Source organism: Piliocolobus tephrosceles, chromosome 6 (genome assembly GCF_002776525.5).
Source record: "Piliocolobus tephrosceles isolate RC106 chromosome 6, ASM277652v3, whole genome shotgun sequence".
Lineage (NCBI taxonomy): Eukaryota > Metazoa > Chordata > Mammalia > Primates > Cercopithecidae > Piliocolobus > Piliocolobus tephrosceles.
In genome coordinates this window covers 85,520,092-85,544,767 of record NC_045439.1, presented here as the reverse complement: position 1 = coordinate 85,544,767, position 24,676 = coordinate 85,520,092, and the positions used below count along the sequence as shown (strand labels likewise).

At 57.5% G+C, this 24,676-nt stretch overlaps 1 protein-coding gene across 1 annotated transcript; it reads right to left on the bottom strand.

Annotated features, from left to right (window-relative positions):
- On the bottom strand, positions 1 to 24,676 carry SEMA7A (semaphorin 7A (John Milton Hagen blood group)). The gene is made up of 14 exons (XM_023196590.1): positions 24,457 to 24,676; positions 9,464 to 9,615; positions 8,935 to 8,976; positions 8,544 to 8,636; positions 8,258 to 8,342; positions 8,002 to 8,112; positions 7,243 to 7,382; positions 6,479 to 6,663; positions 5,515 to 5,623; positions 5,223 to 5,421; positions 2,565 to 2,692; positions 2,239 to 2,393; positions 1,981 to 2,042; positions 1 to 1,673 (listed from the first exon to the last, which is right to left on the bottom strand). Exons 1-14 carry the CDS (start codon positions 24,626 to 24,628, stop codon positions 1,312 to 1,314), a joined length of 1,995 nt encoding a protein of 664 aa, XP_023052358.1. The 5' UTR covers positions 24,629 to 24,676; the 3' UTR covers positions 1 to 1,311.

Here is a 24,676-nt window from a genome sequence, read left to right as displayed (position 1 = left end):
TAAATAAATAGCTCGTTTATTAGTAATATGTTACATTATTAAAGTGCATTGAGAAGAGGTGCAGGGGCCAAAGCTGGAAGGCCGCTGGCCCCAGCCCCTGCCCTGGGCGGCCAGACACAGCGGGAGAAGGGCCCAGCTCCCCACTGAAATGGATGGACGGGCTGGGGGCAGGGCCGCCCGCCTGGAGGGCTCGGTCCAGGCCATCCCCACCGGAATTTTCACAGTTTAGCCTAAGTTATAACATGTCCTGAGCGAAGGTGGGAGGCTAGGAGCATGGAAGCACAGCCCGTGGGGAAGGGGGCTGAGGGGAAGGGAGGAGGCCCCCCGCCCCCCAACCCTCAACGCCAAGGGCAGAGTCCTGGAACCTCCCCCTGAGGACCCGGCTCGTCCTTCTAAATGAACACGGTGAACCTACGGCTCAGTTTTCTCCTTCATTCTCCCTTGTCTCTCTCACCCCACCCCCTCCCATAACCACCCCCAACACTGGGGGCTCCAACAACATCCCCCTCAGACCGGGCTCCCAGGGCAGAGCCAGCTCATGCCACTCTCCAAGAACCCATGCCCGTCTCCAGACTCTTATCTCATCCCCGGGAGCCTCAGACTGGGATCACCCCCCTCCCCAACCCATCCCTTCCCAGCCCCTCCCTTTCCCACCCCCCCAGCATGTAGTTTTGGTATTTTCATACAGATGCAGTCGGAAGTAGCTATACATGAAATAAGCCTAACATAAAAATAGAGCTTTTTCCGTCCTTCCGTCCGGAAAGCAAACATCCTTCAATAAACATGCAAGGCGGCTGTCCTGTAGGACCCAGGACCAGAGAGGGAGCTGCAGAGGACAGGGCTGGACAGAGGGTAGCCCTGGGTCTTCAGCAACACCAGCCATCCATCCATGAGAGAGGGAGGGAAGGAGGCAATGTGGGTACCAAGAGTCCAGAAGGACTCAGGCCTCAGCCCCAGGGTCCAGAGATGGGGTCCCAGCTCTCCCATGGGCTCTTGGGCTGGGAGCATCGCTGCATTTAGTCAAGTTTGAGGGATCTGAAAAATGTTTTCCAGAAGATAAAATCTTGGGTCATCGATGCCCCAGCTTCACAGTCAGTGCCCTCATTCTCAGCCCCTCACCATCCGTGTGCCACCTGGGGCCCAGCAGCCGCCTGCGGCTGGACGTCTCCAGGCCTGGCATCCTCCACTGGGTTATTCTGTGCCCCGGAAGAAGCAGCAGGCAAGGAGCTCCCGGGCCAGCCGGCTCTGAGTGTGAGATGTTCTAGTGCCCTGGGCTGCAGAAGCCTGAGGCATGCCCAGCCTCGGAAGGCCCTAGTGGACCAGCAAGCCAAGAGTGAGTGTGGGCAGGACCCCCAGCCAGAAGGAGGCGGCCAGGGCACAGGCATGGCCCAGCAGGTGCTCAGCCATGATGCCATCCTCGGGCAGCAGCTGCCAGTGCTGAGCCTCGCGGAAGTAGGAGCCCTCCTGGGCCTCACAGAAGTAGTGGCCGTACTGCTGCGCCGTGAGGTTCTCGATGAACAGGATGCAGTTGGGGCTCTGGTGACCAGGTTCGCAGCTCTGCTCCACGTTCTCCTTGTGGCGCCATGAGTAGGTGGCGTGGCGGGATTCCATGGGGCAGCTCAGGTAGTAGCGGGAGTTCGGGGCCAGGGAAACCTTCTGCAGTGGGGCCTTGTCTGGGGAGGCAGGGAAAGCAGCCATGAGGAGGGACCGAGAGCTTCCAGGGAAGGATGCGTCCTCCCCATGGACTGGGATCCCAGGACAAGGCTTCTGAATGAACGTGGGGAACCCAGCCCTCAGCTTCCTCCTTTGTTCTTCCGTCTCACTCATCCCACCAAGAGGGCTCCCTTGGCAGGACTGTATCCTGCCCCGTGTGCCTGGGGCCCACAGGACAAGGCCATGTCTCCCTCAGACCAGGACAATCAGGGCAGGACCATACTCCACTCATTGGGCCACAGCCGCCAGCAGGGCCAGATCAGGTACCTGGTTTGGGGTTGGGACACTCCTTGTGTGGCTCGACTGGATTAATGGATTGCAGCACTGACCTGGAGTGGGAAGGACGAAAGAGGCTCAGCAGATACAAGGCTGCAGACCTGGCCCTCCTGTCCTCACCCCAATGCAGTTCCAGCAGAGAGGAGGGTCCCACCAGAAAAGCCCAGTACTGCCACCTCCTCCAGCCCAACACCTCCCCCTCTCCCACGCCCACCTTCTCCCAGGGATGAGGGATCCTGGCCAACGTACCGTTGGGAACTGTAGATGGAGACGCAGCGGCCCTGGTCCCAGCCGCAGTAGGGGTCTCTGGACATGAGGCAACCGTGGCAGCCCCCGCCATAGACTTCACACAGGTCCAGGGGCACCTGGCTCACCTCCCACTGGGAGCTCACATACAGCTTCCTCTGGAAGGACAACAGGACTGCATCAGTGGGCCCCACCCCACACTCAGTCCTAAGCATCCAGGCCCTAAGGCCTAGAAGCTCTTAAAAGAGCACACAAATCACATGCAAAGGAGCCCTGTCCTCAGCTGCGGTCACTGCACAGACCATGGGATGCAGTGGGGGGAGGCTCACCCGCTCAGCATCCAGCGACATGGTCTGGATGGCAGCCGCGCGGCGGAAGGGCTGGATCTCCATGATGTTGAAGATGAAGCTGTGCTCCTGCTTCCCCGGCTCCACCACCTTGTGGATGGTGCCCCTGTCTGTGTGTGGTGGGCAGAGGATCAGTGGGCGGGAGCCCCACTGTGGGGCCGGGCAGCCTCCCTCTAGGCCAGGGAGGTGTGGGAAGTCACAGCTCAGGCAAGGGTCACGGGACTGGGGTGGGCAGGGTGAGGAGAGCGTGACTGGGGAGGAATGTGGGAGCCTAAGGGCAGCCCAGAACCTTCCAAGGCTGGTCCAGAGAGGCCATCCTGGGAGGTCCAGGGGTCCCTGGACACGGCCTCCAACATTCCCAAGGCTGCACGGGAAGAACAGAAACAGGAGCCCCACACCAGCAAGGACAATGTGGCTACTGTCCATGCATCACCTCATTTAACCCTCCACAGCCCTGTGAGGTAGCTGTCATCTTCCTCACTCCACAGATAAGGAAATCAGACTCAGAAAGGCTAAGCCACTTGCTTAAGGTCACAGGGCTGATGAGCAGCAGAGACCAAGTTGGAACCCAAATCTGTCAGCGCCCAACCACTCAGCTGCTTCTACAACTCCCCTGTCTCCTGGACTCTTAGGGAAGATATTTACTTTAAATACATTTTTTTTATTTTGGAGTAATTTTAGATTCCCAGAAAAGTTGCAAAGATAGTACAGAGAGCTCCAATCTACCCTTCTCCAGTTCCCCCAATGTTACCATCTTACATAACCACGGTATATTTGTCACAACTAGGCAACTGACATTGGTGCATTACTATTAACAAAACTACAGACTTTATTTGGATTTCACTAGTTTTTCCACAAACGTCCTTCTTCTGTTCTAGGATCCAATTCAGGACTCTGCATTGCATTTGGTCTTAGGGGATATCTTAATTTTATAAAATCTGAGATCTAAAAAGGATCTTGGATTCTAAATCAAGAGTTCCCAAGGTCTTAGAACTGAGCTGCCTGCCTCCTAGACCAGTGCGCTCTCTGTTCACAATTAGGGACCAATGGGCATCCTGACCCCTGGTCCTCCCAATCCTACCTCACCTGCTGTCCCAGTTTCTAGAATAGCCTACCTCCCTCTCTCCCTCCCTCCCAATTTCCCAGGGCATCGCCTGCCCCAAAAAAGCAGTCAGATGATCGCCTGCCTAGGACATTTCCTCTACATGTCTGTGATCCTCATCTGTGGACTCTGAGATGTGGCCAGATGCTCCTTGGGCCTGATAAGCCCCCACCCCAGCCACTGCCTTCACAGACATACTGCCCTGCACCTCCTTCCAAACCAGCCCCAGTAACAGCAACCCCTTGGCAAAATTCTCAGGAAAAGAGCCAATACTTCTCCTAGTTGTGAGAGCCTCCCATTCTCTGCAGAGGACTTAGAAAGCCCTATTTTTTAATCTATCCCCAATATGAATGCTACAGGCTCCAAAATGTGGCCTCCTGCACGGCCCTCAGAGAGAACCAAAACACCTTCCCTAATCACTCAAGTGTGCTCACCTCCCAAGTCTGCAGGAAGGGAATCCATGACCCAAGTCCAGCCGTCCTTGTCCTAGCTCCTGCTCCCAGTTCCGCACTGTGTGACCTCTCCTCCCCTGCTCCCCAGTGCCATCCCTGGCTGACCATAACAGCTGTGCCAGCCACTACAGAAGCCAAGCAAGGACAGGGGGCCCAAGGGTGCAGCTGGAACGAATGCGGGGTAAAAAGTCAGGGACTCAGGACCCAGGTCCTGCCCTGTGGGAAATTCCTCTCCCCAAGGCTTCCAGGAGCCAAACAATGGTGCTGGGGTTCCAGTTTCCTACAAGGTCACCAAAGCCGAGATAGTTCCAAGGTGAAGCAGCAACAGGAAATCACATGGGGAACGTGAACAACTGAGGATGGGCGCCTGGGCCTGAATCGAATGGCCCCAGAGGTGCTAGAGGGCCTTTCCAGTCTCAAGGAAGGCAGCTGGCATGGGAAACTGCCACGAACCCAACTCAGGACTGGCTCCTCTGTGTCCTGTGGCTTTTCAGAATGCAGAAGCATCTCCCAGGGCATTCCACCCAGCTTCCCCCGGCGGGGCCTACTCCAGGGAAGAGGAGAAGCTGCCCCTGATCTCTGTGAGACGGTAAAGCCTCTGCCCCTGGAACTCCTTCCTCATGCCTAATTTGTGTCCCACCAACTCCTCAAATGTTTCCTCTCACCTGCACAATCCCAAAGACAGGCGCAGGGCCTGAATCCCTCATTCTGCCTGGCAGAGACCAGGATCCCCGTGGTTCAGGCCCCTCCTCCTTATTTGCCACATCTCTTCCTACCATCTCCTTCCCTGAGTCAGACATCTGGACCAAAGGTGCACCTACCTTTGCTCAGATTCTCCAGATTTCCGCCTCCAAATCCCAATGCTTTCTTTTCTCCCATCCCCCTTCCCCTCTTGCCCCTACCTCCTCCAGGAAGCTCTTCCTGCCTGACTCTTCCACACCTACACACATTAACCCCCGACAACTCTAGTCACTCAATTATTCCTTCCACATGTAAAGGTCCAACTAGATGTTAACTACATTATTCCTTATACCTTTCATGCCCATTTTTACAAAGCAAACTGAGGGGCCCGGGGTAGCCTCTCACCTGTAGTTAGGTAAAGCACATGATAGGTCTCCCCGTGGCTGGCTTGCATGCGGTGGACGACCACTTTCTGGTAGTGGTATTTAGAGTGGAACAATGGCGTCTTCAGGGGCCCCATAGGCTCCACCCTCTGCGCCACCTCTGGGTGACGGTCAGCCACCTGGAAGGTCTCTGTGGGTATCGGCTGTTGGTCTGGGAGGCACTGGGCAAGGAGAGCAGGCCCAGGTCAGTGGGGTGGTAGGAAGCGAGACAGAAGGAGGACTGGGGCCTGGGCCACGGCTGGTGTCACGCTCACCTTGCCAGGCCGAGGGTTGGGAAGGCTTGAGTGGTAGCCCTTGAGTGAGGAGGTGCGGAAGACCTTGTCAATGTCACCGAGGGAATACACGCAGACGGCTGAGTAGTTCCTGCAGTGACATGGAGACCAGCTCAACGGGGGGCCCAGAACCCACCCATCCACCTCTATTCCCCCAGGCCAGCTCTGTGCCTGGCACTGAGTTACCAAACGCCCCTGAAAATGGAGAGGGATGGCGGGGAGGAAGGAGAGAAGGAGTTCAGCCTAATTTCTTTGTGCTGCAATCTAAAACCACAACCTTGTATCCTGTTACAGAATCACTGAGTCTAGAGGCCATCTGCTCTACCCAACCCCAAGGCAGGAGGAACCCCAACGTGGGCTGAGCAGTTCTCTAACCCTCCCTGGGCACAGGCTGTGGGATGCTGATGCCCCAGGAGGCCAGACCCCCAACCCCTTCCCAGCCGGGGTGGCCCCACCCACCCAGGAACCACAGAGCAGGGTCTTGGCTTCCTCCACTCTGTCCCTAACTCTCCCCACACACACCCAACACTTTTGCCTGCCGTGTTTTCAATCAATGAGAATGATTAAGAAGTGTGAATTATCAGGCTCAGGCAGTGCCTGAGCGGGTGTAATAGCACCCAGCTCCCCAAGAGATGCTTCAGCAGCTTCCTCCCAGGCCCAGGGTCCACTCTGGGCACACACAGGTGGCGGGACACACAGGCACAAGTGCAGTCATGAGTGTACATATAGGGCATGCACACACACCCATGAGTGCAGACTCACTCACGACAGTACACACATCGCACTGGCTGTCCCCCTACCCCACACCCAGCAACAGCCTCGCCTCTTGAGCCTGCAGCCCCTGCTCATGCCACACCAGGCAGGCCCTCAGCAGGGCCCAAGGCCTCCTGTCCCTACTGGACACTGAACCAATGCCAGCCCCGGCCCCAGGACAAGGGCCACTCACCATGGGTTGGAGAAAACGCCATAGACCCTGGTGTCTCTCCACTGGCCGCTGGGGTCAGGGAGCAGGAAGACGTCTTGCAGTCTGTTGAAGTTCTTGTTGGTGGCAGCGTCACTGCATACCAGCATGGCTTTCAGAAAAGTGTTCCACTTGGACACTGATAGTGAGCTTTCCCCACCCTGGTCCCCCTGGAAAGGTAGAAGTGAGAAGAGGCCCCTCAGCACCTGCCCGGGCTTCCCCACACCCTCCAGGAAACCACTGCCAGCAGTATCAGCACCTGGGCCCAGAGAAGGAAGGCAGGCTGTGAGGGGCCGGGACCTGCCAGGGGTGCCCCAGGACTCAGGGCAGGTCTCCACATGAGACTCCAGTCAGCAGGCCTGGCTGAGCCAGAGCCCAGGACCAACGGTGCTCGGGGTCAGGGCAGGTGAGAACACCAGGTCCCCACAGAGCAGACGGACTCAGACACACATTTACTGACTCACACACCCACACACATGGCACAGCACACTCAGGCAACACACACACACCCCCACACCATCATACTCTCACATGCTCACATGCCATCATATGTGCACAGGAGCTCAGCCACCTTTACCCACACACAGACACGTGACGCTCCATGTACACACAGCTACTCCCACAGTCCCAGACAGACTCACTCCTACATCCACACAACTTCTACATGCACACAGACACACAGAACTCACCCTCACTCAGACCTATTCACACACAGATATGCAGCCAGCAGCCCTCACACTCCTGCTCACCCTGCACAGCTGGGCCACACGGGACACATTGAGAGGAGCCTCGGGATTCTTGTCAGGATTGTCCTCTCGGAAGAAGTAGTAGATCTTGTCATCGTAAGCCTGGTCTTGGTGCACGATGGTGGCTTTGATGAACTGTGGGTCTGCCAGGGACAGAGGCGAGTGGGCGTAGAGCTGGGAAGCTTGCCCGGGAGACCACCCCAACCCTGCACACTCTCCCCTCTCCTTCGGGTCTGCACAAACCATGGCAAATCAGATCTGGAAGAGGACTCAGAACATCAGGTCCAACACCCCAAGGGGCCCTAGGCTCCGCACCTCCACCCCACACCTGTTTTGCCCTCCTCCTACAAAGATGTCGTCAGCCCAGGAGCAATGACTTCACGCCTGGGGATTGAGGGAAGGTCCCTGGGGGCCCCTTTGTCACTTCTGCCCAATTGGCAGAGCCCTAATGAGGAGGAAGTTGAGGCTGCCTCCACATGAACTCAGCAGAGGATAAACTTTGGTTCCTGGGGACCCTGCGCTGGGTCTGGGGCTCCCTCTGTTTGTGTTCCCAAAGAGGGCTGGGCCCATCCCACTGCTACACCTTGTCTGTTCCTCTGCCCCCAGCCAACCCTAACTCCTCAGGCCTGTACCAAGGTCCTGCTTTCCTGTATGGCCCCAGCAGCCCTCGGGGGGCCCTCTCAGAAACATCAGGCTCCCATCTGCCACTTTAGGTGCTCACACCCCCTGGTCCACCCTCAGCCCAGTCAGAGCCTGACTCACTCTGCATGACAGTATCACTGGTGTACAGCTCACTCTCCCCCCGGATGCGGCGGAACCGAGGGATCTTCCCATTGTATTCCTGCTTCCGGATGGTGGAATACACCTCGTCCCCTGGGGATGGTGGGAGGGGGGCATGAGTAAGGGCAGGCAGCTCCTGGAAGTCCCTCCTCCAGACACTGGACAAGGAGCTGACCACCCCTCTCCCAGCCCAGTTCAGAAGCTTCCCCCTGGGGCGCCTGCTCCAGCAATGCCCTACCTTCAAACAGAACCAGGGAGTTCTCATCCGGGCTGAAGGGGGCATAGCCTCTCATCTCGCCAAGTGGCACCACAGTGTCATTCACCTGTGGGAGATCCAGAGGGTTGGATGGTCACGTAATCCCACAGCCACTGCCTCCCATGATGGCCAGTTTCTCGGCCAGGGGCCCAATCCTCCCAGGGCAAGGGCAGCACTGGAGTCTCGCCATCTCCTTCCCACCATGAGGGGCAGAAGCCCACTCAGTAGAAGGTGAGCTAATCAGGCACATGGGGAGCAGCCTTCTCACCAGGTTCCAGCAGCTGGGGTGCCGGGCGTTGGTGCCACAGGCCAGCAGCCCCTCACTCCGCCTCTCCAGGAGAGTGATGTAGTTCTCGCAGTCCTGCCCGGGAAAGAGAGAAGGGAGGAGAGAAATTGGTTGCTGGCAGGCCCTAGCAGGTCTAGCACTAGGACCCCCAGGATCAGGGAAGAAGGTGTCAGAAGGGTTGAGCATAGGTGACAGCCTCCCAGGACAGCCCAGAGTGGGTGCCGCTGATGCCATTCCCTAAGCACAGAGGACCACGTCTCCCCATCAGTCTGGGTCTCACAGGGCAGGGCCATGCTTCCTTCCTCAGACCCTCAGGGTCTCCTCTCCCTTTACCAAGTGGCTCAGACCCCTCCATACTCCTTCTCCGACTCACCCGCTTATCCAGACAGGACCCCTTTGTGGAGCCAATGTTCACCTGGGGGAAGGGGAGAAGCATTAGTTCACTCTGCCAGGGGTGAGATGCCCCTGAAATGCTTTCCACATGGCCTCAGGATAAGCCCCAAAGGAAGCCACCATTCTTCTCATCTGACAGATGAGCAACTGGGGCACTGAGAGGGTGAGTGATCTACCTGAGGTCAAACAGGGTCTCATATCCAGAGCTGAGGCCCAGAGGATTCAGAAGACCAGCCATGGGCTCTGGGGCCCAGCTTCCAGCCTGGGCTTTCTGCAGCAGCGCTGCCCAGCTGGCTAGGCCCATTAGCTCCTGTTTTTCTCCACACCGCCCCAGCTCCCCACTCCAATCTGGACTACCTTTAGGGAGCCTCCCCCAGGAGCCATTTATAGGATACGGAGGTGGGGGCAGTTTAGGAAGAGATGCCAGCTCCCACGGATTCCCTGAGGCCCCTCGGCAGGGCTAGAGGGGAGATAAGAGGGTGGTGGGGCATTGGGGGAGAGAGGCTCACCGTGCGCACAGATGCATTCTTGCCCTCGGGGAAATCAAAGAGGTAGACCTTGCCGCGTCCTCCCACCCACACGGAGGAGCTGCCTGGCTCATGGAAAAGCACCGTGTGCGGCTCAGTCTGGCCAAAGTCCACCCGGTCCTGCCCTACATGGCCTGAGGAGGAGACAATTAGTAGAAACATTGAAGCCAAGTCCCAAGAGAGAAGATTCTGAGTCCCCTCCACATGGCACACCGGAACCTGCTTGACAACCAGTGCTTTGTGCTCAGGGTCCTGGCAGGGCCTCAGACAAGCTCTGGGCGGGGGTGGCACCCAGACTCAGAGAGCCAAGGACAGGAGAAGTAAGAGATCCTCTGGTGGGCTCCAGCAACCAGCTGTCCTCACTTGTAGCACGGCCCCTCCCCTAGTGTGGCAGCCTCTCCTTCCTTCACAGTATGTGTGACTTCAGAATGGGGCACGATTTAGGGACCTCTTGGGGGAACAGACCCCCTCCTCTGGCACATACTCTTGAGGGGCTGGGCTCCAGCAGGAGGACCAGGGCTCCTTGGCCATGCTCTGGGAGGCTTTCCGTTGCCCTAAGCCAAAGCAAGTGGTGCCCCCCGACCCCGGGCCTTTCAGCAGGCAGCAGGGCCTCCAAGCACTCCCCTTGGAGTCCAGGTTCCGAGGAATCACAATGCTCAGAATCCCTTCTCCTCCTTCAAGAATCCCTCTCCAACCCCTCCTGGCCCGTCCCCAGCCCCTTAGTGAGCACTAGACTAGAGGAGGAAAGGAATCTCAACATCTACTCCCTCCCATTTCACAGATGGGAAAACAGAGGCCAAGGGAGGGGCAGCCCAAGGGCACACGGAAGCAGGTCTGTAGCAGATCCTGAACCAGAGCCTATGCTCCTGCCTACCAAGCTGGATTCTGCTCCATGGCCCACTCTGGCCTGGTTTCACCCACGGAGATGTTAGCTCTCCTGGGAGTAAAGATCAGCTCTCCCTCCCCAGCAACTCTGGGACAGGGGGACCTTCACAGAGCACAGCCTGGGCCTTTCAGCAGAAGGGCTGACTGGAAAAATTTTCCCCAAAAAAGAAACTGACTGCAGCCACTGTCTCTGGGGAGATGTCTCATCTCCAGTGACACTACTGAGGTTGTCCTGCTTGTAGGAGTAAATTATAGGGATGGGATGGCCTGTGGCTGTGCCCCCAGCAATCAGCCACAGCCAGCATCTTCCCCTCTGACCAGCCGGGGCCTCACCCAGGAACTGGGTCTGACCATTGTTTTTCCAGTTGCAGGAAACTCTGGGGCAGCCAGCTTGGCAGTGACACCCAAGCTCCAGTTCTGACCAAAAAAACTACCATTTCCTCAACTCTGCCCCCGATCCCTCTTACTCCCATTGGAGCCATATTGATTCTGCATTTAATGGGGGTATGGAGCAGCTGGACCACACACTGTGCAACCACACCTTCATTCTTTAAGAAACATCCCTTCACGGTCAGGTCACCCCTGGAAGTGAGCATTCTTCACCTCTTCTGTGGCCTGGTGCACTGTGCAGAGGAGAGTGCTGAGGTACCCTGGGAGACATGCCAAGGTCACATCAGCAGGCAGGACAGATCAGCTTGTCCAAAGCTGGAGTATCAGCTCTCAAGAGCAAGGTAGGCCACAGAGAGAAATGCTGAGCTCACTGTCTTTGGGTGGTGTGGTTCTCCTGGTGCACATCACAAACAGCCCAACTGAACAGCTCCGGGGATATCAGCCCTCCCTGGCCCCCAAGCCTCCCTCCCTGTAGGCCCCAGATGTGCAGAGCAAGGGCTGAGAGGTACTGGCACTTCAGTGGGAGGGAGGGAGGGAGAACTGGCAGGTCTTGGGTGCTGCCCTGCTCCCCCTCCCTTCCTGGGATAGAATTAGAGTGCTGGGGTCACAGACACAGTATTCCCAACTCAGCTCCCATGACTCCCCTTCCACCCGCAGCCCAAGCCACAGCCACCATCCCCTATGGCCCAGCCTGGGATCCAGACAGTCTGCAGCCCCAACTCCCCTCCCGCTCCCCTCCCATCCCCCAGTAGCCAGCCTGGAGGCCAGGAAAAGGTGCATGTCTGCATCTGGAGATGCTGGGCTAGGACCCGAGATCCATAGCCCCTGGGAGTCAAAGCAGAAAAGTCCCAGCCGTCAGACTATGCTAGCCACCTCCATCAGTCACCTTAGCCCCACACCTGCACCAAGGCCACAGGCCCAGGTCTCCAAGGGGGGGGCCAGCAAGGCCAATTTGGTACAACTACTCAAGGGGAAAGAGGCACCAGATAGGACCCTGGGCTGGGGGGTGGTGCCTCGTCTAGGAGTTGCAGGGCTGTTGAAGAGAAGAGGAAAGCAGTCCTGCCCTAGGGAGTCGAGTCTGATGGCCCCTGATGGCCGAAGGCATGGCTGGGTCCTGGAGAGTAAGGTCTGAGGGGGAGGCCTGGCCCTACTCTGGGAACACATCTAAGGGGTCAGACAGCCGCACCACAGAAAGCTTCCACAGCTCCCCAGCAAAACTGTCTTAGCATGGACCACAGGGCTGCCCACAAAGTATCTGCTGAAGACATGAAGGGAGGGTGAGGGCTGCTGGCCCCTGGTTAGGAGCTGCGGCACTAGGGCCAGGACAATCCCATGCGGATCTGCGAGCCTGAGCCCAGTTCCCTTCAAACCCTAGCCACAATGGCTAGGGTGGAGGAAGGCAGGGACTGTTCATCCCATTTTGCAGGAAAACGAACAGGAGCCCAGGAGCACAGCCTCCCGTGACCCCCAGGTTCCTGCCCTTCCCAGCTCACTTCTTAGTGATGCATATGGGCTAGAGGGAATGACACCAGCTCAGCCCCAGGACAAGGCCTTGGCCCATTCTCCACCCCAGCCCCGGCCTGGGCTCCCGCACCGCCCGAGGCCCTCAAAAGACCTGATTGTGCCCGGGAAGTGTCGAGCAGCAGCAGCTCGATGAATACATGAAAGGAAGCTTTGTTTAGGTTGGCAGGAGCGGGGGGCTGGGGGCTCAGGGGCAGGAGGGCTGCCTGGAAGTGAAGGCAGCACCAAGCCATCAGGGCCAGGCCTCGAGTCTCTGCGCAGGCAGGGGCTGAGCGAGGCCAGGGGCTGCCCCTAAAAAGGCCAGGCCAAGGGAGTATGTGTCATATCCCTGAACATTTTCTTTTTGCTGCTTTATGAACTCAAAGAGAGAGGAGAGCTAGATAAAAGTTGGATGGGCCCAGAACAGGCAGGGAGGGAACGCCAGGCAGGGGACACAGCCTGAGCAAAGGTAGGGAAGGTGGCTGTATAGAGGGCAGAGGCCATGCGCTGCAGCCTGGCACAGTCCTAATGAGAGAAGAATCGGGAAGGTGAGCTGAGGCCCACGTGTGATGGGGGAGGGAAGATGCAGCCTGTCCAAGGACACACTGACCCACTGCCCATCACTCTCCCCTGCTGCCTGAACTCTACGAGCAGGGCCAGGAGTGGAAAATGCCTCCCCATCCTCTGGCGTCCCCCACCTCCTGGCTCCCCCTGCTTCCCATCCTGCTTGTCTAAAAGGAGCACCGTCTGGCACCGTGTCTCCCCCCTCACTACCCAGCCTGACGCATTAGTGGCTGACTAAGTGGTAGCTAAAAGCTCCCAGAATAACCAGGGGTTCAGGCAGGGGAGGGGGCTAGGGACACATGGGGAGGGCATAGCCCAGAGGCAAGCCAGGCACAAGACAACCCACCCCCCACCCCATGTGATTCCGAGCCAATCCTCGCTCCTGCTGGGCCAAGAAAGCACATTCAGGCTGCCCCGTACCCAGCCGGACTCCATAGTTCCCCTGAGTCCCATTTCTCATGGTGGCAGGGCCAGCAAGGCCCAGCTCCAGTCAGATAGGCGAGCTGCAAGGAAGGCTGGATTGTAGGAGATAACCTCCACCAGACATAGCCCTGGGGCCGGGTGCTCACGGGGCTCTGATCCCATTGGAAAGAATGCGGCCTGACTCCTTGGGGCCCCTACCCTTGATCACCACCCCAGCAGCTGACCGACTGTGGCAAGTCTGGGCCTCTGGGGTGCGTTTCCTAAAGCAGGCCTGCCTGGTGGAGCACGCTTCCTCTTCTCATTCACTCTGGTGCTGTCACCGTCTGGCCCGCTGTCCCCATACTCTTGTTGCTTGTGAAAGAGGAGTGCAGCTCCAGGGGAGGGCAGAGTGGGAGGTGTTGTTGCCCATGAAGGGGCTGGGTCCCATGCTCTGGTCTGGCAAAGCCAGCCTTGCAACCTGACCCACTGACCCAGTGGGCCTTGAACGCTAACCTCAAGGAGCCCTTTGAAAGTGGGCAGAGTCAGGCTCTGAAAATGGCAGGAATGTGGGCACCTCCCCCCACCCCCAGAGAATGCCTAAGTCAGGCAGTCAGAGAGGCCCCGGGCCAAGGAGCAGAAAGCAGGCCGACCTCAGGTTGGAGAGCCAGCACATCTGGCAGGAGCCTCCTCCCACAGTTGTGCCCCCACCCCTGCACTGCCAGGCCTACCTCACACCCTTGCCCAACCACATGCCTGGCAAACAGAGTAGAGGGAAGGCCCACATGATGCCCAGGAATTAGCCTGCAGCCTCTCCACCTTTTGGAATCCCACATCCACATGGCAAGGTGGAAGGGAGAGGATCTGAACAGTCATTGAACTGAAGGACATGGAGGCCAGAGAGGCTGCACCACTGGCCCAAGGACACAGAGCGAGGGAAGCTCCAAGTTTCCAGTACCCATTACCCAGCTGCTTCTCTCCAGGATCACATCCTGGGCTTCCTGGAGAGCCTGTGATTTGCAAAAAGCTGTATATTCAGCCTCTCCCTACTTCCCTGAATCATCCCTACTCTACCCTTCCCTCTCTTGCTCACTAGGTGCCGAGTCACTAACCTGATAACTAAAGGGAATCACCCGCCCACCCACCTTCCAGGTGAGGCCCTGTTCTCCCAGGGGCCTTTAGTGATCAAAGCCTTAAATCCAAAGGAGTGACTAATGGTGGAAGTGCAGGTGCTGTGCATGTCAGAGTGGTAGAGGAAACCCTTCCACTAGGGGTGGGAGTACAGGAACAAATGTTTCTGTCTCTCCTGATATGGCCAGGAAGAGGGTGTGAGAAGCCTGGTTTCCAGGGTGGCACTGGCTTGGTGCTAAGGACAGGTCATGGATGCAGGTGGGTCCTGGCAAAATTCAGGCAGGGTTAGGTTCTAGATTAGCTAGCTGCCTGGCAAGGGCAGAGCCTGTGTGCTGGCGCAGGTGGTGGGGCCTCGAGATAGCACTCAGCTCATGGAAGAGTGAGTAGTCTACCTTCTTTATGAGCCATGAGAAGAGTGAGCTGTGTGCTGGGCCAAAGGGGAGTATCCTCCCACCCACCAAGGTCAGCTGTGGGTGGGAGGGGAGTATATCTCATGTGTGGCTCAGCCCTGACTCCAAGAAGTCTCATTATCTCTTTGGTGGCCGGACAGCTGGCTGGCTGTGACGGTGACTGAGGCTGGGCCTTCCTGGGTTCACTTTCCTCCTCTGTGGTTTAGCTGGGTGTGAGTTGGGGTGGGTGCTGGTACTTGTTTGGGCCTGGGTTTTACAACCCGCCAGGATTCTTGAAACAAATCACAAAACAATCAGGGTTAAGTCCATGGGTCTTTCTGAGAAAGTGTGACTCTCTGAGTGCCACAGAAGTCAGTCAGTTTTCTGGAAGTGGAGGCAGCAGAAAAAACTGACACTCTCATCTGCTTCCACTGACCAGCCCACCAAACCCCCAGCCACCCTGTAAAGAAGGCAGGACAACCTGTATTGCCGTTTTACAAACAAGAAAACTAACGCCCTTCCAAGCCACCAAGGTCTGGATGCTCTCCCCACGCACCACTGTGCTCAAAGGACCAGAAGAAGGTTTGGCTAGTGGGGAGACTGTCTGGGGCAAAGTCCTGGGGAGAAGGGTCAGTGTGGAAAGCAGTGTGATGAGGGGCTGTCCTGGGCAGGATTCAAGGACTCAGGGAAGGAAGGCCGGCAAGGAGGCCCTGAGCCCAAGCCCAGGGAAGGCCGGAAGCCCAGGACAAACACCATGTCCTGTCCACCTTCCGGCTGTTCTCCAATCCAGCAGGTTCCAAAAGCCCCAGAGTGGGGCCCAAGTCAGCTGGTGGCTCCTTCAAAGCAGACAATGGGTAGCGGTGCAGGGCCTGCCCCTGGGTCCAGAGCCAGGGCAGGGGTGGGGGAGAGGGCAGAGGATGGCTACACCACCCCAAGTGGAGGGAGGGAGGCAGGTGGAAGACTGTTGAGAAACAGAAGGTTACCCAGTCTTAGCCTTAGCCTGAACCAGCAGGGGAGACCAAGCAAGGGCAGCCAGCCAGCAAAGCCCATTAGGGAGAACTGGCAGGGGCTGGGCTGCCAGGGCTGCATTCCATCAGAAACCAGAGATGCCAGAGGAGGAGGAGGAAGATGATGACGACGATGATGATGCCCCTACCACCCCACCCTTCCATCGCATTTACTACGTGCCAAGCACTATTCCAAATGAGTTTTAGATATATTAACTCAATCACCACTGAACTCTCATGAAGTAGGTTCTTTTATTATCCCCATTTTGCAGATGAGGACCGTGAGACACAAAGAAGCTGAGTAACTTACCCAGCATTACACAGCGAGTAAGAGGTGGAGCAGAGGTTCACACTCAGGCAAGCTGACTCCAGAATCTGCTTTTATAACATTGTATTCCAGAGATGGGCCCTTGGAGGCTTCCAGGCCAGCCATTCCCAGACAGATGACGAGACCAAGGCCCACAGAGGGTGAAGCCCAGTTAGAGGCTACTTGGCCAGTGAAGGCCTGACCTCTGCCCATAACACCCTGAAGACAGTGTGTAAGTGAGCACAGGTGTGCAGGCCCAGATGAGTGTAGTGAATTCCTATGCTTTGATGTTGCCCTGGCATCCGTTTTGAATATAATCGGGGCTTTCTTACACCAGAAGCAGGGCTGTGACCCTTAACACAATTTCCAGCTCCCTGCCCCCTCCCAGTTCCTCAATGTGCTCAATCCAGATATCTACCATAGACAGTCATCTCCTGGTGACTGCCTCCCTGTGGGACAGCTACACACAGCCCATTTGACTGGTCCTGCTGACCCCACAGCCCGCATGGACTGTGCAGACAGGCCAGTGACCCTCTCTCAGCCACAGCGTGACCTCCTGGAACTCATGACTGCTTGCTGTAAACCCACCAATTAAAATTCCCTGTGGAGGCCAGGCACCGTGGCTCACGCCTGTAATCCCAGCGCTTTGGGAGGCTGAGGCGGGCAGATGATTTGAGGTCAGGAGTTCTAGACCAGCCTGGCCAACATGGTGAAACCCTGTCTCTACCAAAAATACAAAAAAATTAGCCAGACATGGTGGTGTGCACCTGTAGTCCCAGCTACTTGGGAGGCTGAGGCAGGAGAATCACTTGAACCCAGGAGGCAGAGGTTGTAGTGAGCTGAGATGGCGCCACTGCACTCCAGCCTGGGTGACAGAGTGAGACTCCATCTCCAAAAAACAACAACAACAAAACAAACTCCCTGTGAAAAACTTGTTTGAATAACACCTTGGACCCCATAAAGATGCTGGCCCATGGATCCCTCCACCCTGCACGTGCTCCCTGACCTCCACGTGTGTGGCCTCAGGTATGCCAGGTATCCCTCAAGACCTGTTAGTAACAAAATCTTTATTTCCACCTGTCTCTCTCTTAATCATGGAAGGGGTGCTCTCCATCTTAAAGATCCTAAGTTACAACAGTGGGGCAGGAATCTTCTCATGGTGCGGCGTGGGGCCCTGGTCCTAAGTGACTGATTAGGAAGACAAGTCTCTCAAGATCTCTGCTCAGAACATGAAGTACTCTGTGGGGCCGGGTGCCATGGCTCATGCCTGTTATCCCAGCACTCTAGGAGGCCAAGGCAGAATGATCACGTGTATCCAGGAGTTCAAGGCTGCAGAGAGCTATGATTGCACCACTGTTCTCCGCCTGGGAGACAGTGAGATCCTGTCTCTAAAAAAAAAAAAAAAAGTACTGCATGCTCTGAAGCTGACCACAGTGAAGGGCAGAGTGTGCTCACCAGCCAGGTCCCCACCCAGCCAGCCCTGGCCAAAACACTCACCTCCACTCCTCAGCTCAAGGACCCACCATGGCTCCTATCTGCCCATCCAAGCAGGGCCCAAAACCTCAGGGCAGGGCCGTCAAGGCCCACCTCATTTCTGCACAGCTCTGCCATGGCTCATTCCCATCTCTGCACTTTGCTCCTGTTCTCCGTTCCCTGGATTGACCTTTCCCCTTTTCTCTGTGCACATGGATCTTACCTGTCCTTGAAAATCTAGCTAAATCCCTTGGATCCAGGAAGTCTTCCAGATTCACTGCCCGTACCTTCAACCTTGTATCACAAACCATCTGGCACTACCATCTTTGCTCAGATCATGCTGTCTAATGGGATTTCATCTGGCCTGTGGGGTCCCAAAGGTGAGGACAAGGCTTCCTCTTGCTCCATGTCTTCCATTGCCAGGGAGCAGCTCAGACAATGAAGAAAGGCAAGACTGGGGCAGGCCAAACTCCCATGCCAGAGGGACAGGTATCCTAGAACAGATGCCTGGGTCACCAATGGGGTGCAGAAGTCATCAGAGTGACCTTTCTTCCTCGACAGGCTGGGCCAGAGCTCCTGCCTCAGCCTCCCAAGTAGCTGGGATTACAGACGTGTGCCACCACACCCAGCTAATTTTTTTGTATTTTTAGTAGAGATGGGGTTTCACCATGTTGGCCAGGCTGGTCTCGAACTCCTGACCTCAAATGATCCACCTGCCTCGGCCTCCCAAAGTGCTGGGATTACAGGCCTGAGACTCTGTACAAACAATAATATGAATAGTTGTCTGTGCTGTCCTCTGCTCCCACCCTATGCCCTTGCCCCTAGCTCTAGCCTGGCTCCTCCTCCTCCCCCAGGAAGCCTTCTTTGATTACACCATCCCACACTGACCTTTCCTGCTCTCACCTCCTGTCACAGTCCTAGGCTACATCTGCAGGTCATTCCTGACTTCCCCAGGGGTCCACCCTACTTCACAGGCAGAAGACCCACCTCTCCAGGAATGTGGGGGGCTCCCCAAAGGCAAACCCAGGGCTTCTCTTCCTGACTCTCCCCCAGAGGAGCTAAACACAGACCTAGGCCTGCTGCCCTCCATGATGAGGAGTTACCTGGGGGTGCTGGCAAAGAGCCCAAGCCTCTGGCTGGAAGCATGGGGTGCAGAAGGCATGGCAGGATCAGCCTAATCCCAGGCTGTCATGACAGTTAAAACCAGATTAGCCCGAGCTGGGACACAGATCAACCTGTCCTTGGCACCCAAGGCCCAGACCACCTGAGGAAAGACTAGAAGGGGTATATGGAGCTGGTCCAAATCCAAGGTCCTGAAGAGAGGGCACTGATGGCTGGTGCGGCTCCTAGAACAGACAGCAGTGGGGCAGGAAGAGTCTGGGCCCAGCTGAGCTAGCTGAGGAAAAAAGGCACTCAAGGAGCCCCCAGCCTGGGACAGAGTATGACGGCAGACAGAAAGCTGGAAACAGGCTGAGAGCTGGTGCAGAAACAGGCTCAGAAGACTCAGCCCCGGTCCCAGCTCTGCCTGTCTCACTGGGTAACCTCAGGCCAGTCCCTGTCATCTCTGAGCCCCAGTTTCCCCATCTGTGGAATGTTTGGCTGGCCCAGCTAATCTCTGACATTTCTTTTTGACATCCTAAGCTAGCGCTGTCAGGCTGTGTGCGTTGGGGTCATCCAAGAAGGTCCCTCAGAAGAACTGAGAAAGAACCAGCAGCCTCCTTTCTGGGCAGAAAGGAGGAGGTAAGTGGGGTACAGAGAGGAGTGGGGTGCAGAGAGGAGTGGGGGAGCCAGGAAGCAGTGAGGGAAGAACCATGGGAGTCCAGGAGACAGTGGGGCCAGGCCACTATGCAGGGCCTGGGGAAGGCGGCAGCTGTGTGCCGTGTGTTCCAGATGGGATGCAGCATAGGGACGGAGGTCCTCCAGGAGGCTGGGCACAGTTCTGGAGAGACGGTAAGGCCAGGGCCAGGGAGAGTAAAGGGCTTGGAGAGCCACCCCATACTATTTGGGGCAGAGAGTGGACAGTCCCTTGAGGCCTGGCTGGCTAGAGAAGGGGGAACTCTGTCCTCTGAGGAGGCAGGGCCCAACAAGACGCCAGGGCTCTCCATCCCCGGCTTTCTTTCTAGCCTGTCTGGCTCCCTGAGGACAGGACAGCTGGCCATACACCTGGTGGCTGGCCCTTCCTGCAAGGGTACGGAACCCTGGCTCTTCTGAAGGCAGGACAGGTTAAGGGCCCCTTCCCCCGCCAACCATGGATGAAGGAAGGCTCCTGGGGCAGCCACACTGGGCCAAAAAAGGAAATCAAGAGAAGTGGAAACTTTTCAGCGCAGAGCTGCCGACCAAAGCGGGGGAAGTGCAGTCAATCTCTTGTGACAGAGCCCTGTGAAGCTGGGGGTGGACAGGCTGTCAGCCAGTGGTCCATCCACTCCCGCTACTGCCCCCTGAGGGCTGCCAGACCTGCCCCCTGGGCTGAACTTCACATCCCACCTTGCCTGGCCCTCCTCAAAAAACAGCCCAGCTTTCCCTGCTTCCCCCAGGGCCCCACCCTCGGCCCAGATAGTGATCTATCCACGCAACCCCCACCCCACCACCTCCAGGCTCCTTCCATCTCTACAGAGGAAGAGCAGGAGAAGACAGAGCTGAGGGACAGACTTTCTCACCTGGAGACTGTCCTGTGGTCAGGAGTCAATGGGGAAAGCCGTGGTCTCCCTGGACCCAGCCCCAGCCTCCCACCAGGGAGCTGTGACAGGGCTGTGGCCTTGCCAGCACTCGAGAGGCCTTCCCTGCCTACCACGGCCTTTCTCCAGTGGATGCAGCCTTCCTCCCCACTGCTGGGCCAGCCATAGGATGACAGGTATCCCCTCACCTATGCCCAGCTGGACAAGTTTCAAACTTTTCGGAAGCCCCCAGGCCCAGGCTGACTCAATACCTCCTCATATGGGGGCCCCTCACATGGCTTCTCTCCTCTCTGTGGTCCTTGCTGTAAATTCTTGGGTTTAAAATCCTATTAAGTGGGGTGCTTCCTCCCATTCCTCCCCTCCCCCAGCTGACTCACTCCTCCTGCCATTTCAGCTTGCTACCTCTTCCAGGAAGCCCTCCCTGATTGGGAAAATTGGGTTAGACATCTCCTCAGTGCCCATAGCTGCTCTCTATTACACATTCTGTTGTACCTGCAGGTTTATCTGCCCATCTCCATCTACACTGAAAAGTCTACAAGGGCATAGAACCATCTTGTTCCATGATCTCCAAGCTCATCATCACCACCGGATCCCCAAGCTCAGCCCCAAGACCGGCACAAGGTTGGCCCCAGCAAATGTTTGCTGAGTGAATATGTCCACCCTTGAGGGCACAAGCTAATGAGCCATTTCCTCCAAATGATCCTCAGCCTTTGGCCCCTGAGAGAAAAAAAAAGGAAAGAACATGAAACTTAAGGGTTTCCCCTGACTTCCCAGGTTTCAATTTCTCCTCTAGATTTCTGGAAATCTAAGATTTAAACAGGCCACCACAGACTCTGTCCAGCCCCTCCCATCCCAGAGAGATAGAAATCCTAAGACATTAAACCTCAGACAAGGATAAGCCCCCTCCCCTACCCTCTTTGGGCACTTGGGGAAACTGAGGTTCAGTAAAAGACAAACACTTGCCCAGAGTCACAGAGCAAATTAGGTCACAGCCTGAACCAGGCTCCCGACCTCCCAACTCTCTCCCCTATACCATCGTCATCCTTGGACCTGTGCCAGCATCCATTCCACCAGACCTGCTCTCAGAATCTTCACTGTCCAGGACAGAGGGGTCACAGAGCTTGGTAGGAAGCTCCTGACGACCGCACCATGCATTTCTCTGGGCTTAGGAAACTCCCCCTCTCCTCCGGAGAATTGCCCCCCCACCATGAGACTCTGCAGAGGAAGTTCACCTTGAAGGTGATGAACACATCTAAGTCCCCAAGGGGGCAAGGATTTCCACTGGAAATGCTGATGCTTGGGGAGTCCCAGATGTGACCTCATCCCCTGGAGGAGGTAACAAACCTCCTGCCCTGGGGAGCAGCCCCAGAATGGCTCCCCAGCAGCCACCAAGTCAACAATAACATCCCATTGTTTAATAGGACAAAAGCAAGGGAGGGCAGAACCAGCTGGGCAGGTTGAGACTGGGGATGTGCGCTCTGTTTCCCCATGGACAGGCTGGTTCACCTCTGACCTTGGGGTTCAGGACCTTCCATGCCTTCTCTACCTCCTCCAACCACTGATAAAATGGAAGAGGGGTGCACAACTTACACAGGCATGCCAACCTCCTTTTAAGCCCCAGCCCTCACCTGCAATCTACTCCCTTCCAGTCGCTGCTTGCAGGAAGATCAGGACCACACATGCACATCCTTGACTGGCCCATGTGTCAGTGACAGCCCTTGGGAGACAACCCCTAGAGCCTTTCTTGCTCTGGCAAGCTCTAAGGGTCAAAGACAAGTGCGGAGCTCAAGGGCACCCAGCAGGTACATGATGGCCCATCTCTCTCCCTGGCCTGAGCTACACTGTGCCAGACTTTCATCAGGCTGCAGAGGCAGCAACCTCCCTGATCAGTGCAGGCTGGGCCCCTCTCAGAGTTCCCTGCTTTAATCTTTCTCTAGAACTTGGGGATCCAAGCAGCAGAAAATGAAGAACTTTCCATACCTATTCCAGTCCCCACAGCTGTCCTGACTCAAAACTAAAATCCCCATCTATGCCTCACAGAGAAACGGCTCCAGAACCACCACCATCCCTGATTTTGTCATTCCTGGATACCACCATACTCCCACCCACCCACTGGTAGACAGAGCTCTAGGCTTCCAGCAAGACCCCCTCTTACCCTATTCCTGGGTTTTTCCTACCCAAGCCCATTCCTGTCCGATTACCATGTGTCACCCCACAGGAGACAGGAGGCAGCTGTCAGTCGGGCACACCATCACCAGCTGGTGGCCCTGGGGGTGGGGGGCAGGTGAATGGCAGGGCCTGTCTGGCCAGTGGGGCACCTGGCACTGGTGAAGGAGACCACAGACTGTCCTTGGACAAGACTGGTGAACGGTTGGCAGACCCCAGCCAGTGGGGTTCAACAGTGCATTACTAAGCAGAGGGCACAGCCAGTGTGGCTACAGTAGTGAACTGCGGGTAGGGGAGGTAGGCCATGGAGCTGGGCTGGGAGCTTCAAAAAGTGGGTAAGAGGACTGAAAGCAGCTTTAAATAGCCTCAGGGTGGGAACTAAGTGGCCAGGATGGGATGTATGCATTAAGTGCTAAGAAGCTGGTGTGCATTAAGTGGGGTGGGGTGGGGGGTCATGGGAAGACTGTGGGACAGGCAAACAGAGCCAAAATGCAAAGGGTTTGATGCAGGGAAAGATTCCAGAACACTCAGACATGCCCATTTGTCCCCTCCAGAGTGCCCACATGCTATGATGTCCAAGACAGCCAAGGGGACTGAGGGAAGGCAAAGCTGCTGGGAGGGCAAAGGAAGCTGGGGCTGGAGCTGGGATTGCAAAGTGGTGCGCAGGCCTCCTACATGCACAGGCAGCCAGAGCTCTAGCAGGGCTGCTCGGCTTCCTCCAGGAGCACCTCAACCTGGGTAGCCGAGTTGGTCCCCAGAACACCTCATTCATAGTCCCTGAACCATCTAAATCCTTCTCCCCTCCCTAAGCCAGAACCTCGACTGGTCCTGTGCCAGATCAGAGCCCCTGCCTGCACCTAAGCACCCACACTGCTCAGTGACCTTGGGCAAGTCACATTCCCTCAGCTACTGCGGCAGTTCGGGCCACTCGTTTTCCTGTACGTTTTTTTTTTTTCCCCCTCTGCTAATAATACCTGCCCCAGATAATGCTCAGACTCCCGCAATCCCTGCAAACTGCCAAAGGCATCAAAAGGCTCCCGGTGGGGCCAGACCCGACCAGTCCCCCCAGTCCCCACTGCGACTCCCTCACCATCACCACAGGGGGGCCGCAGACACGCCAAATTTGGGGACAGAGCCGAGTTGGCCTGGGGGCGGGGAGGCATTTGTGTGCAATGCAGGGGAGGGGAGCTCAGTTCCTCACGGCAGAAAGCCTCAAACACCCGCCTAGCCGGCTTTCTGTCCCATAGTACAGGGTCTAAACTGAGATGCCTTGGGGGAGACTCTGGTCCCCCAGGTTCTTATACCTACCCTGGCCTAAAGGCGGCACCCCCGCCCTAGATCCAATGCCTGGGGGTCCCAACAGCCGTGCCCCACCCAACGGGCACTGCCCCCCAAAGCTGGAGCCGATTTCTGGTGACAACTGCCACGTGCAGGCAAGGGGGGAGCGGCCGGTGCCGGCACTGCGGAGGCAGCGCCCTGGTACCCCAAGCCCCCGCACCACACCACGTCCCGCCGCCTCGCCGCAGGGTGCCCACCCCCTTGCCTGGCCCGAGCTCCAGGCCGGGGCGGGGGCGGGGGCAGGCGGCGGGGTCTTTGTTCCCGCTGCCGAAGCGCGGCGGCGGCGGCAAGGGGTCCGCGCCCCCCTCACCGGCCCAGCCTGCGCCCCGCGCGCCAGCAGAGCCCGCAGCTCAAGAGGAGGGGACCGGGGTTGGTGTCCCGGGCGGGGAAAGGGTCCTGCGCCGAAGCCCCCGCGCCAGAGAACCCAGAGTGGCTCGGGGCCGAGAGAGGGGCCCGCCCCCTCCCCTGGCGCCCGGGCGTTGCGGCTCCCGGCTGCCAGCGACTTGGTGCGACTTAGCCGGGGCTCCGGCCCCGCCGCTCGCTCGCCGCAGCGTTACAGCCGGCTCTGGTGTGCCAGCACGCACACTCACACACACTCACCCAAACCCACACGCTCCACGCGGGGACAGCGCGGGGACAGCCCGGGACCCGCAGAGCCGAGTGCACGCACTCCCTCCGGGTGCAGCATACTCCGCACCCGCCCCGCGCAGCGTCTGATCCCGCGCCCGACCAGCCGCGCGGCGCCGCCTACCTTTCCAGACGGCGAAGATGCGGGGTCCGCTCCTTGAGTGGCCTTGGGCGGAGGCGGCGGCCGCCCAGAGCAGCAGCAGCAGCCGCAGCAGGAGCACCGACCGAGCCGGTGGGCCAGGGACGCGGGTGCGCGGTGCGCTGGGGGCGGCACGTCCTGGCGGAGGAGGCGTCATCCCGTGGCCCCGGGAGCGACAGCAGCAATCAGCCGAGACTGAGCCAGC